Source organism: Eurytemora carolleeae, unplaced genomic scaffold (genome assembly GCF_000591075.1).
Source record: "Eurytemora carolleeae unplaced genomic scaffold, Eaff_2.0 scaffold134, whole genome shotgun sequence".
In the NCBI taxonomy this organism is placed as follows: Eukaryota; Metazoa; Arthropoda; class Copepoda; order Calanoida; family Temoridae; genus Eurytemora; species Eurytemora carolleeae.
In genome coordinates this window covers 302794-315755 of record NW_019396059.1, presented here as the reverse complement: position 1 = coordinate 315755, position 12962 = coordinate 302794, and the positions used below count along the sequence as shown (strand labels likewise).

At 32.2% G+C, this 12962-nt stretch overlaps 1 protein-coding gene across 1 annotated transcript; it reads left to right on the top strand.

The window, feature by feature from the left end:
• The first annotated feature begins 4422 nt into the window (after positions 1-4422).
• On the top strand, positions 4423-5235 carry LOC111708286 (uncharacterized). Its single transcript, XM_023481611.1, has one exon. It carries the CDS (start codon positions 4423-4425, stop codon positions 5233-5235), a length of 813 nt encoding a protein of 270 aa, XP_023337379.1.
• The last annotated feature ends 7727 nt before the right edge of the window (positions 5236-12962 follow it).

Genomic DNA, 12962 nt, shown 5'->3' with positions numbered 1-12962 from the left:
ATGTTTGCAGTCAACATCCTCGAATTCTCTTTAAATAAAGAAAAAAATCTAAAAATTGGTCAATTCCATAAAATCCCCCTTTAGAAATACGATCGCTCTATATACAAGTGTACAGCGTTAGATACGTAAACATATCGTGATGTACACCTGTCTATTAATTAATTAATAGACAGGTGTACATCTGAGCTAAGCTTCACCTCTTCGTTTTATTACTCTATGTTTATAATCTTGAGAAATTTTTTCAGTTGTGATTTTTCACAAAAGTGATTTGTACGCGCGCGCATTTTTATAAATAAAGGTTGAAAGGTTACTTGTAATTACGCTTACAGTCCTTTAAATCGTAATTGCAATTATAAAATGCCCGTCAAAATAGGACTTTTCATTTAAACCTTTATAGAATTATCGATAATAAAAAAATAGATAATTAACCTGTCTGCGGTTTTTACTAAGAAAGCAATTCGAAGATTTGTACGTTTAAAGTATTTCAGATAATTTTTATATAAGTTTTAACATGTTCTGAGAAAAGTACTTAAAGATATTACAATGTTGGATTTCAAAGCTTGTCTGTAATACAGTTTATACTTGAGAACTTAGACTCCTTTGACGGAAATTGAACAGTTAGAATTTAATTTAGAAAAGTATCATATATATATAAAGTTGTAATCTCTGTTTCTCTGTCTGTTTGTTTGTCCCAAGGAGATATTGAATAGAAGGAGGGGGCGATAGGGTTTCCGTACACTTTGCTGTGACGTTTTTGGACTGTTACGCAAAAACTAGTTCTTCTGCAGTTTTCTACAAACTATAAACTCTATTGTATAAATGTAGTGTAAAATGTAAGAATTAAGTTGACGGCAGACTAGATGTAAGGCTCTTCACGTACAGAAGTCAGATCTTTTGTGCTGTGATCTCCGTCCATTGAGTGATCGAGCATTTATCCTTAAATATAAAAGTGCCCATATTGAATATAAAAGTGCCCATATTGAATATAAAAGTGGCCATATTGAATATAAAAGTGCCCATATTGAATATAAAAGTCATATTGAATATAAAAGTGCCCATATTGAATATAAAAGTGCCCATATTGAATATAAAAGTGCCCATATTGAATATAAAAGTGGCCATATTGAATATAAAAGTGCCCATATTGAATATAAAAGTGCCCATATTGAATATAAAAGTGCCCATATTGAATATAAAAGTGCCCATATTGAATATAAAAGTGCCCATATTTAATATAAAAGTGCCCATATTGAATATAAAAGTGCCCATATTAAATATAAAAGTGGCCATGTTGAATATAAAGATCGATTGTTCAAGATTATCAATATTCAAACTATGGTTCTGATCTCTGGCTATATCGGAATAAACCCAGTCAACGTTTGATATGATATTCAAACGCCGTCAAACAAAGCATTTACAATATAAATAATTAATTTTTATATTTTTATATTCACAAGTTCATTGTAGCTCTACAATATAAAGAATAATATATAATAGAAAAGTATGCAAATCAATGTTTAAGGGGTAAAATTAGGTTCTAAAGTGAAGACTACTTTTCAAGTTCTCTTCAGCTACAAGTGGTTCAACTATCACGTACCTTCTTCAACTACTACTCAGTACCAATCAATTCATTACACGTGACATTGAAATGTTGCTTTATAAGTTTGTCTTTGTTGAAATTTTGACAGAAATTTTTTCATTAATTTCAATTTTAAACAAAATAATTTGGTGATCAAACAACAAATAATGATACAAAAATATATGATAATGTAAAATATATCAAAATATTATAAATATTCTTGCCAAATAGATTTGATGTTTTCAAAACTAGAACAATGGAAATTTTTATTTTCTTCTTAAAGGGACTGTTAGCATAGCCCGCTTCACAAAGGTTCCTTAATTATATCTGATCAATAATTCGTTTCTATAGGTGTTTATTTCTGATAATTCCAATATATTTTTTTGCAGAAAAATGCCACAAGTCATTTTTACACATTTGAAAATAACCAGCGTTTAAAATTATAAACATTTACATCTTTTTCCAGAAAAAGCTTTCAGGGGTACCAGTGTGAATCGAGAATTGCCATCTTTGTGAGGGTCACTTGATATTACGCTTACAGATCCTTTTAAATGGCATTAAAGAAAAAAATGTGACTCAAAGTGGATGGGGGGGGGGGGTAGAAGTTATCTCTACTTTAATGTACTATAAATGTTTATATCAAAAGTTTGATATAGAAATGATGTAAAAAGTATAAGGAAATGGAAAATACATGTATTATGTTCCTCTCATATATCATAATGATGATTAGTCCAACTTATTGCTTTAGCGTAAAGATACAAGGTTTTTCCTTCAATAGATTTATCTTAACTTTGTTAGAACTAAAAATAAAGTAGAGGGGCGGGGGGGGGGGGCTCAGGGAAAACACACAGAGAACGTTGAAAATTGTAAGAAAATACGTTTATGTTTATATATCCATTATCATTGGAGACTTTGAGAAGTTTTAAAAAACTAAAAGTTCTTTTAAGTTTTAATTTAAAAAAATATTCGGAATCATTTTTGAATTTTAAAGCCATTATTTCTCTAAACATTTTATAGTTTCTTTAAACTGTCTTCAGGCAAGAGGATTCGGTCAAAGTATTGTTTATTCTTGAAAGTGGTTTAGAGATACACAACAATATATACAGACTATAACAATATGTATAACAATATAGAGATTCAATAAACGGTTCAATCCTGGTATCGAAATGATGGTAAGGCTCAAACCATCGAATTCGACCATTATTTCACGTGATAAGTTTATCTATCTATCTATAGGCTCTAATAAACAATATCCATACATTCATATATTAAGTAATAAACCGCGAAATCTATTAGAGACAATCGTACATTTTGTTCACATTTAACTGCTATGCAATTACAATCTTCTCATATTTTCTATATCATTGGTTAGGTTAGGTTGGGATTATAGGATGGACTAGGGGGCCAAGAGCTGCAGCTATTAAACACTTAATTGCTAAAGTTTTCTAAAATTTACAGAACTCTTAACCCTATCCCCGCTGGGGTACTTGAAAACCAGGATACGCTGGGGGGGGGGTCAACCTTACCACAACCCCTACTAGGGCCCTTACCACAACCCCTACTAGGGCCCTTACCACAACCCCTACGGTCAGAAATTGCCAACTAAAAAAACAATTTAAATAAATAAACGTTTAAAATTTACAGACATAAAAAATTGAACATGATAGAGAGAAGATTAGTTGCTTGAATACATTTGGTTGTTTCGTTGATAAATGTAGTATGCTGTTTGCTATTGGATAGATATGGCATGCTGTTTGGGAGATGTGGCATGCTGTTGGAGAGACGTAGTATGATGTTAGAGAGATGTGGTATGCTGTTGGAGAGATGTGGTATGATGTTGGATATATGTGAAATGTTGTTAGATAGAAATGGTATGCTGTTGGAGAGATGTAGTATGCTGTTTGAGGGCTGTTAAAAGTTGATCGATAGATATGTTATTCTGTTGGAGAGATGTTTTATGCTGTTGGGTAGAAGTAGAATGTTGTTAAATAGATGTGGTATATTGTTTTATATATGTGGTATGATGTTGGAAAGATGTGATATGCTGTTGGATAGATGTGGAATGATGTTGGAGAAATGTGGTATGCTGTTGGACAGATGTGATATGATGTTGGAAAGATTTCATATGTTGTTCGAGAGATGTAGTATGCTGTTGGATAGATTTTGTATGCTGTTAGAGAGATGTGGCATGTTGTTGGAAAGATGTGATATGCTGTTCGATAGCTATGTTATGCTGTTGGAGAGATGTGGTATGCAGTTGGAGAGATGTGGTATGCGTTGGATAGATGTGGTATGATGTTGGATAGATGTGGTATCCTGTTGAATAGATGTGGTATGATGTTGGAAATATGTGGTATGATGTTGGGTAGATGATGTGGTATTTAAAGTAAAAAGATTTTACGTCGATCATATTCCTATTCCACAATAAAAAATATCTAATGACATAACTTTAAACTGTTGACAAATGGTCAAAGTAAACTAATAAAGGAGGAAATAAAGGGAACGGGTTGAAGGAAATGTAAACTCATAAATACCGTTCTAATTATGTGTACTCTCCCTTTAACACTAAATAGAATTAATAATCTAGTTTGCCTGAGTATTGAATGTTGAGTATTGTATGAAAGGTAATGAATACCTATTTGTTAGTATTTGTATTCCATTAAAAGGTAGAGCTGAGTAAAGAGAGAGGAGAGGAGTGTAAATCATGAATCTCATGCAACTCCGGTAGATTTCATCTAAACCATTTATCAACCATAACCTGCAACTCCAGTAGATTTCATCTAAACCATTTATCAACCATAACCTGCAACTCCGGTAGATTTCATCTAAACCATTTATCAACCATGACCTGCAACTGCGGTAGATTTCATTTAAACCATTTATCAACCATAACCTGCAACTCCGGTAGATTTCATCTAAACCATTTATCAACCATGACCTGCAACTGCGGTAGATTTCATTTAAACCATTTATCAACCATAACCTGCAACTCCGGTAGATTTCATCTAAACCATTTATCAACCATAACCTTTAACTCCAGTAGATTTCAACTAAACCATTTATTAACCATAACCTGCAACTCCAGTAGATTTCATCTAAACCATTTATCAACCATAACCTGCAACTCCGGTAGATTTCATCTAAACCATTTATTAACCTGCAACTCCGGTAGATTTCATTTAAACCATTTATCAGTTATAACCTGCAACTCCGGTAGATTTCATCTAAACTATTTATCAACCATAACCTGCAACTCCAGTAGATTTCATCTAAACCATTTATTAATGATAACCTGCAACTCCAGTAGATTTCATCTAAACCATTTATCAACCATGACCTGCAACTCCGGTAGATTTCATCTAAACCATTTATCAACCATGACCTGCAACTCCGGTAGATTTCATCTAAACCATTTATCAACCATAACCTACAACTCCGGTAGATTTCATCTAAACCATTTATCAACCATGACCTGCAACTGCGGTAGATTTCATTTAAACCATTTATCAACCATAACCTGCAACTCCGGTAGATTTCATCTAAACCATTTATCAACCATAACCTGCAACTCCGGTAGATTTCATCTAAACCATTTATCAACCATAACCTGCAACTCCGGTAGATTTCATCTAAACCATTTATCAGTTATAACCTAATATGCTTGGTTTTCTAATGCTTTTAGTTCTGCTAACTTAAATAACTTAAATATAATTTTTTATGTACATGTATATCCCAGTCTCTCTTTTTCCATGTATCCCTGTATTTTGTTGTCCTTTATCTCTGTATCCCTGTATCCCTGAATCCCTGTATCTATGTATCCATGTATCTCTGTATCCCTGTATCCCTGTATCCCAGTATCCCTGTATCCCTGTATCCCTGTATCCCTGTATCCCTGTATCCCTGTATCCCTGTATCCCTGTATCCCTGTATCCCTGTATCCCTGTATCCCTGTATCCCTGTATCCCTGTATCCCTGTATCCCTGTATCCCTGTATCCCTGTATCCCTGTATCCCTGTATCCCTGTATCCTTGTATCCCTGTATCATTGTATCTCTGCCTGTATCCCTGTATCCCTGTATCCCTGTATCCCTGTATCCCTGTATCCCTGTATCCCTGTATCCCTGTATCCCTGTATCCCTGTATCCCTGTATCCGTGTATCCCTTTATCCCTGTATCCCTTTATCCCTGTATCCCTGTATCCCTGTATCCCTGTATCCGTGTATCCCTTTATCCCTGTATCCCTGTATCCCTGTATCCCTGTATACCTGTATCCTTGTATCCCTGTATCTCTGTATATCATGATGGGTAAACGAAGTATGTCTCCTTCTTGAACAGTTTAAATACTATTAAAACTGTTAACGTCCTTTACCTCAAGCTAATCAACATAGAACATACAGTAAATAGATGTACTGACTACTTTCCTCAAATTCTGATTTTCAAATCAAAAATACAATTAAGTTTGAAATATCTAATTTATATCTATAAAGATTTAAAGAAAAGATATGTTTTTTTTAAATCGTCCGATAAGCTGCAGAAAACGATACAGCAGTACACTGAATGAATGCTTAGTACATGTACACTGAATGAAAGAAATGTACCAGTATAGTGAATGAAATTGTAATTAGATGTACACAAAAAGGATGAATGGTATCTGTACACTGAATGAATAATACGAGCAGAGAAAAGTGCTCAATGAATGAATGATTAAATTATATCTGTAGGAAAAGAACTTGTATAAAGGGTGAATAAAAGTATGAATGAATAGTACCTGTACATTGAATGGAGAGTATAGGGCGAATGAATAGTGAATGTTTCATGAATGAAGATATTAAAATTTTTTTTACCTACAGGATGTAAGATGAGAGGAATAATGAATGATAAATAAAGTGATGATACCTCTAATTTGAAGGATGAATGAAATGAGTAATAGTACCTGTGGATAAATGAATGAATAGTGCATGTTTCTTTAAAAAATAAAAGGATGAATGGTATATGCAAGCTGTAAGATGAATGAATAGTAGCAGTAGGATGAATGAATGAATATTACCTGTACCGAATACACGGTCATGAGTTGGCGCTAGCTGCAAGGATGGGAAGGTTGGAGAACTCTGGATTCGGAGAGAAAAAGCGGATAAATGCGGGAATCAGAACTCAGGGATCACTTCATTCCTTGACTCCTCCCAGAGCTGAACTAAACCTAGCTTGAGGTAACTCAAACCAGTTTTGAAAATCTTGGCATCAATTTTTAAAAAATGTAATGGGTTGTTGGACCCAGGTCTAAGATATATGGATAATTGAATTCTGAACTTGTCTTTTAATTCTAAATTGAATTTTTTTTTAAATTTAAGAATTTAAGGAGCAACCATGTTTTAAGATATGTGGAGATACAAACATGTGTAAGTTTATAAAATTAAACATTTTTTTTCTGATTTTGAACAAAGACTAATAAAAGTTGGTAAATATTTACAATAAAGGAAACTTCAGTTTTCTAATCACTACATCTATTCTTCTATGCCTCTGAAATAAGTAAAACTAATTGAACATCAAATACTGATAATATTGGTATCTACTATCCAATTGTAGGTTTCTGGGGTCAGGGAATCTATTTTACAGGATAAGAAAACGGGATGCATGCAATCATATAAGCATACCGATTACCGAATGCATGTTGACTCGAAAAATTGACAATTTACATGACATATAACAAAACCAGAAAATCCATTTTTTATGCATTCGTTAAGCATAATGTGGTGGTGTGGTGCAAACCTCTTAAATTTCAAACTTTGACTATTATATAGTTTAAAAAATCAAATATCATGTTCTGTAGATACAACGATCAAAGAGTTAAAACTTGAGGGAAATCTTAAGTTTCTTTATTGTATTTCGCACAATTCATTCTTTTCTGAGAAAGCATATTCTTGTGGCCAATACAAATTTTAAAAGGTTCCAATTTTGCAAGAAAAAAGTTGATTAAATTTATTTCATTTCATCCGACTCATGGCTGTCTACATAATTCTCCTGCAAACTCACAATCTTGTCATACTCCAATCTTTTCCTGGTCTTTCTTCTCTTTTCAAATTTTTTTCTCCGTCCCGACCTTTCCTTGATAGTACACACAGTTATAAGATCATGTATATCCATTCCAACCTTAATAATCTTTCCTTGATCGTACACACAGTTATAAGATCATGTATATCCATTCTCACCTTTATTATGCTTCCTTGATCGTACACACAGTTAAAAGATCATGTATATCCATTCCAACCTTTATTATCCTTCCTTGATAGTACACACAGTTATAAGATCATGTATATCCATTCCAACCTTTATTATCTTTCATTTTTAGTATACACAGTTATAAGATCATGTACATCCATTCCAACCTACATTATCTTTCCTTGATCGTACACACAGTTTTGAGACAATTTCTATCCTTCAAAACATTTCTTGGGTTTTATACAAGTAATTTATATACGTTCTAACCTTTCTTGATATCACCTGGATAGTACATGACAGTTTCAAAATAACGTCTATTCTTTCCAACCTTTCTTGGGTTTTATTGGATAGTATACAGTTAATTTCTGTCCTTCCCAACCTTTTTTGTTTTTTCCTGGATAGTATACAGTTAATTTCTATCCTTCCCAACCTTTCTTGGGTTTTATTGGATAGTATACAGTTAATTTCTATCCTTCCCAACCTTTTTTGATTTTTCCTGGATAGTATACAGTTAATTTCTATCCTTCCCAACCTTTCTTGATTTTTCCTGGATAATATACAGTTAATTTCTATCCTTCCCAGCCTTTCTTGATTTTTCCTGGATTGTATACAGTTAATTTATATCCTTCCCAGCCTTTCTTCATTTTTCCTGGATAGTATACAGTTAATTTCTATCCTTCCTAATCTTTCTTGATTTTTCCTGGATAGTATACAGTTAATTTCTATCCTTCCTAATCTTTCTTGATTTTTCCTGGATAGTATACACTTTTTCAAGATAACGCCTATGTGTCCGAACCTTTCCTGATTTTTCCTGGAAACTAAACACAGATTTGCACGAGGTTTCGTCAATTTTGTTTCAAAGTTGATTTTATTTTTCAGAGTTTTATTAATACCATCATTCTTTGAGGACAGATGAGGATATAAAAATACATCAAAATTAATTTCCAAACACAACTTTTTCTATCTGCGAGAGTGAAAACCTTTTTTGCCAATAAGGACAATTTACAATAAAAGTTGAAGTTGGTGCTAATCGATTTTGTTTTTACAGAATTAGTTTTCATTTAAACAGTTAAGGAAAATATAAAATATGAAAATTTGTTCACATCCTATGTCACGTGATAAAGTGTCCGGGCGTGAAATAATGTCCAGCCACTGTGATTAGGTCTTAAATACCAAATTAAAAATATCTAAATATAATAAATAGATTCGTTTACATTTTAAACGACAATTTTCACATAATTTTTGAATGTACAAGGGATAGAAATTAATTTATTCATGTTTTAAAAATTCTTTGAAAAGAAGACGACACTCGAAACGAAATATCGTTTTTTTACAAATTTTCTGGTATTGCTACATTTAAATATATGTTTACGTTCAACAGATTTTATCAATGCATCTATAATTTATATTGTGGGGAAAGTGTCCAAATCATCAAGAAGTACCCCTCTACCCGGGCATTATTCCACCCCCGGACACTTGTTAACATCAAGATGTGCCCCTCTACCCGGGCATTATTCCACCCCCGGACACTTGTAAACATCAAGATGTGCCCCTCTACCCGGGCATTATTCCACCCCCGGACACTTGTTAACATCAAGATGTGCCCCTCTACCCGGGCATTATTCCACCCCCGGACACTTGTTAACATCAAGAAGTGCCCCTACACCCGGGCATTATTCCACCCCCGGACACTTGTTAACATCAAGAAGTACCCCTATACCCGGGCATTATTCCACCCCCGGACACTTGTTAACATCAAGAAGTGCCCCTACACCCGGGCATTATTCCACCCCCGGACACTTTTTAACACCTCACCGGGGTTAGGCAATAAAATAAAGTTTATTATTCCCTAGGCTCAAGCAAGGATAGATAAATATATATAAACATATACGTTTAATATCTCCTGGAGACTAGTTTACTAGTTTAACCTACAGGTGGCAAACCATTTATTTTTATTCTTCTATTCAAAACTGTGACCTAAAAAACTCGGGATTTATGGAATTTTTTAAAAATAGAATTTTTTATTTATTTTACTTAAATTTTAACTAATTTATTTAGATCTTAAATTACGAATAACATTAGACACTAGCTTGGGAAGCCAGCGCTGCCAAGGTTACTAAAAGTTACTCACGCTGTTGCTTCGAAATATTCGCTTTTAGACGTCAATTGCTCTGAGATCTTTTACCAAAACACAAGGTAAAGAAGATCAATGCTGAGATCTTTAAATCACACAATTTTACCAAAACACAAGGTAAAGAAGATCAATGCTGAGATCTTTAAAGCACACAGTGCTGAACAACATGTAATTTATACCTAGCTAGCTAAAGAAATTTACATATTATTAATATGTTTTTGTTTAGTGCGAACTGTATATTGTGTTCTGTGTGTGATGCTATTACAACTCCTTTGCCCTCTCCTACTTGTCATTGGTAATTATTCTTTTCTATTATAGATTCATGAAACCGGAAGTAAAGGAATTGAGTCTTTGCCACAAACTCTAATTTTATAATCCCTATATCTTCGACATTATAATCCCTATATCTTAGACATTTCAAACTATAGATTATTTAGGATCAAATAATCTAAGCTTGAAATATCAAAGGTTTTCCCCATTGAATTTCAAAGATATAGGGATTAGAAAATCATAGTTGGCGACAAATTCTCAATTAACAAAATAATGGATATAAAGTGGGTCTTAAAAGAAAGAAGTGAAAACTATTTTTTTCTGCAAAAAGTATATTTTATAAATGGAAACTGAAAATGAAAAAAGTGATAGGTTTTATTAATATCGTCAGGGTAAAACAAGGATTACTAGACTTAAACGGAGATCTTTACGCTGATAGTTGAACCATTGTCGCAGAAATTTGTTCAAAGGGACATTGTCTTTGGCGGATGTGTGACTTAAAGATTTAAGACTTTAAGCCCTTCATCTTTATTTCTAATAAAATACATAAAGTATATATCTAAATTCAATCAGAGTTTCTCATATCTTTCAAATATTTCTTTTTCTACAGTTTATCAAATATCATATAGTCTAAGTTTTAAACTCGTTAAAAAACAATTTCATCATTTTCTAATCTATTTCTGACAAAACTTTACTTCCTGCGGTAAAATTCTTGGGAAATCATTGTGAATTTAAATAGGGGGGTAGGCATAAAGATACAAGCTTTCAGCTGGACTACGAGTATAAATAAATAAAAGATTATTAATTTAAATGAAAAATAACACTTTATTACAGTTAGTTTTATATCATGAATGCTTTAAAATGGTCATTTAAAAATATGGTATCTAACTTAAACAATAAACATCTCATGGGTATGGGTACTTATTTACATTTTTCAGTACATTTACTATTTCCGATTTATTCCAATCACGTCCGTATAGAATACTTATTAGTTAGTATACAAAATACATACATAAACTTTTTGTACTAAAAAACACATATATTAATGAAAAAGAATAAAGGTATTAGAGTATATACGCTATGTTATAATTATATAAGGCTGTAAGTTGAGAGATCAAAACTTGATGTCTGTACATAATTTTATTTTTACTCAATTAAAACAAAGCAAAGGAACATAATTAAAGGGTATTCAGAAAATTTACAGTTTTCAAAAGGGGAAAATATGCGTAATTTCAAGTATAATACTCGATTGTAAAAGTAATGCCCGATTCACAACGACATACTATTAAAAGTTTTGCTTAATTTAGAATAAATGATATAACCATCATTTTTAACTTTAAAACTTTATTACTTTCAATTATGGGTTCTCTACACAGTTGAGTTGCGAATTTCTGACACAGAAACATTGGCGAAAACTTTTAGAGACAAACACAAATTTTTAAGCATCGAAAACGACGTTTTTTGCCACATAATTGATCATTTAAAGGTTTAAAGGGAAACAATCGTGTAATTAAATGGGGGTACATCTAAATTACATAAAAGATCCCTTTAATGCTATTTTTTATGAATAAAGGTACAGCTAGTACATAGTACATACAAACTCTTCACGGATTATTGTTTAAAGATTAGCTAGTGAAATGGGTACAGCTAGTATATACAAACTCTTTTCAGTTTCTTCTCAGTGGTTTCATTAATTTCCTAATTTTCTTGAAAATTACATTAAAAGTTTTATTTTTCTAAGAATAAGAGAGTAGTATGTAGATATATGGACTTGTAAAACATTTCTCTCTAGTCATCACAAACATACAGAACAGCTTCATTATAGTAAATTAGGTTTCAAAGTTGGAAGAAAAAATACAAAAATGCTTGCAATTCTGACTGATATCTATTCTAAAATATTTTACAGCGGAAAACCAAAGAAATGCACAAAGAAATGTTGAGAATCGCAAATCAGATAATTATGAAATTAATGTTTTAATTTTTCTTTTAAATTATTGAAAAAGCACTAAACTAAACTAAAATTTTGTAAAATGTCTATTTCAGAAAATATTCCCAAAAAGGAAACGACCGAATCTTTGCCACTAACTCAAATTTTCCCATCCCTATATATTTGCAACCTGATAAATGGGTAGCAAAGAGGGATTATAAAATGAGAGTATGAGACTCAATTTCTTTTCAGAAATATATGAGTAATTAAAATATATTTAAAATAATTGAGTCTCATCTTATAAGGACAGAAATTTACACAGTTATGAAAACTTTTCACTAACTATTAAGATCGAAGCGATGTACGCATATTTAGCAGTTCGTTCCTAAATAACTGTGACTTTCGTCTACAGTTTGACCTATTGCACATATTTTCTTCAACAATTTGACCTATTACATACATTTTTGTTTACAGTTAGACCTATTACACATATTTTTGTTTACAGTTTGACCTATTACACATATTTTCGTTTACAGTTTGACCTATTACACATATTTTCGTTTACAGTTTGACCTAATACACATATTTTAGTTTACAGTTTGACCTATTACACATATTTTCGTTTACAGTTTGACTTATTACACATATTTTCATTTACAGTTTGACCTAATACACTTATTTTAGTTTACAGTTTGACCTATTACACATTTTTTCATTCACAGTTTAACCCATTACATATATTTTAGTTTACAGTTTGACCTATTACACATATTTTCGTTTACAGTTTGACCTATTACACATATTTTAGTTTACAGTTTGACCTATTACACATATTTT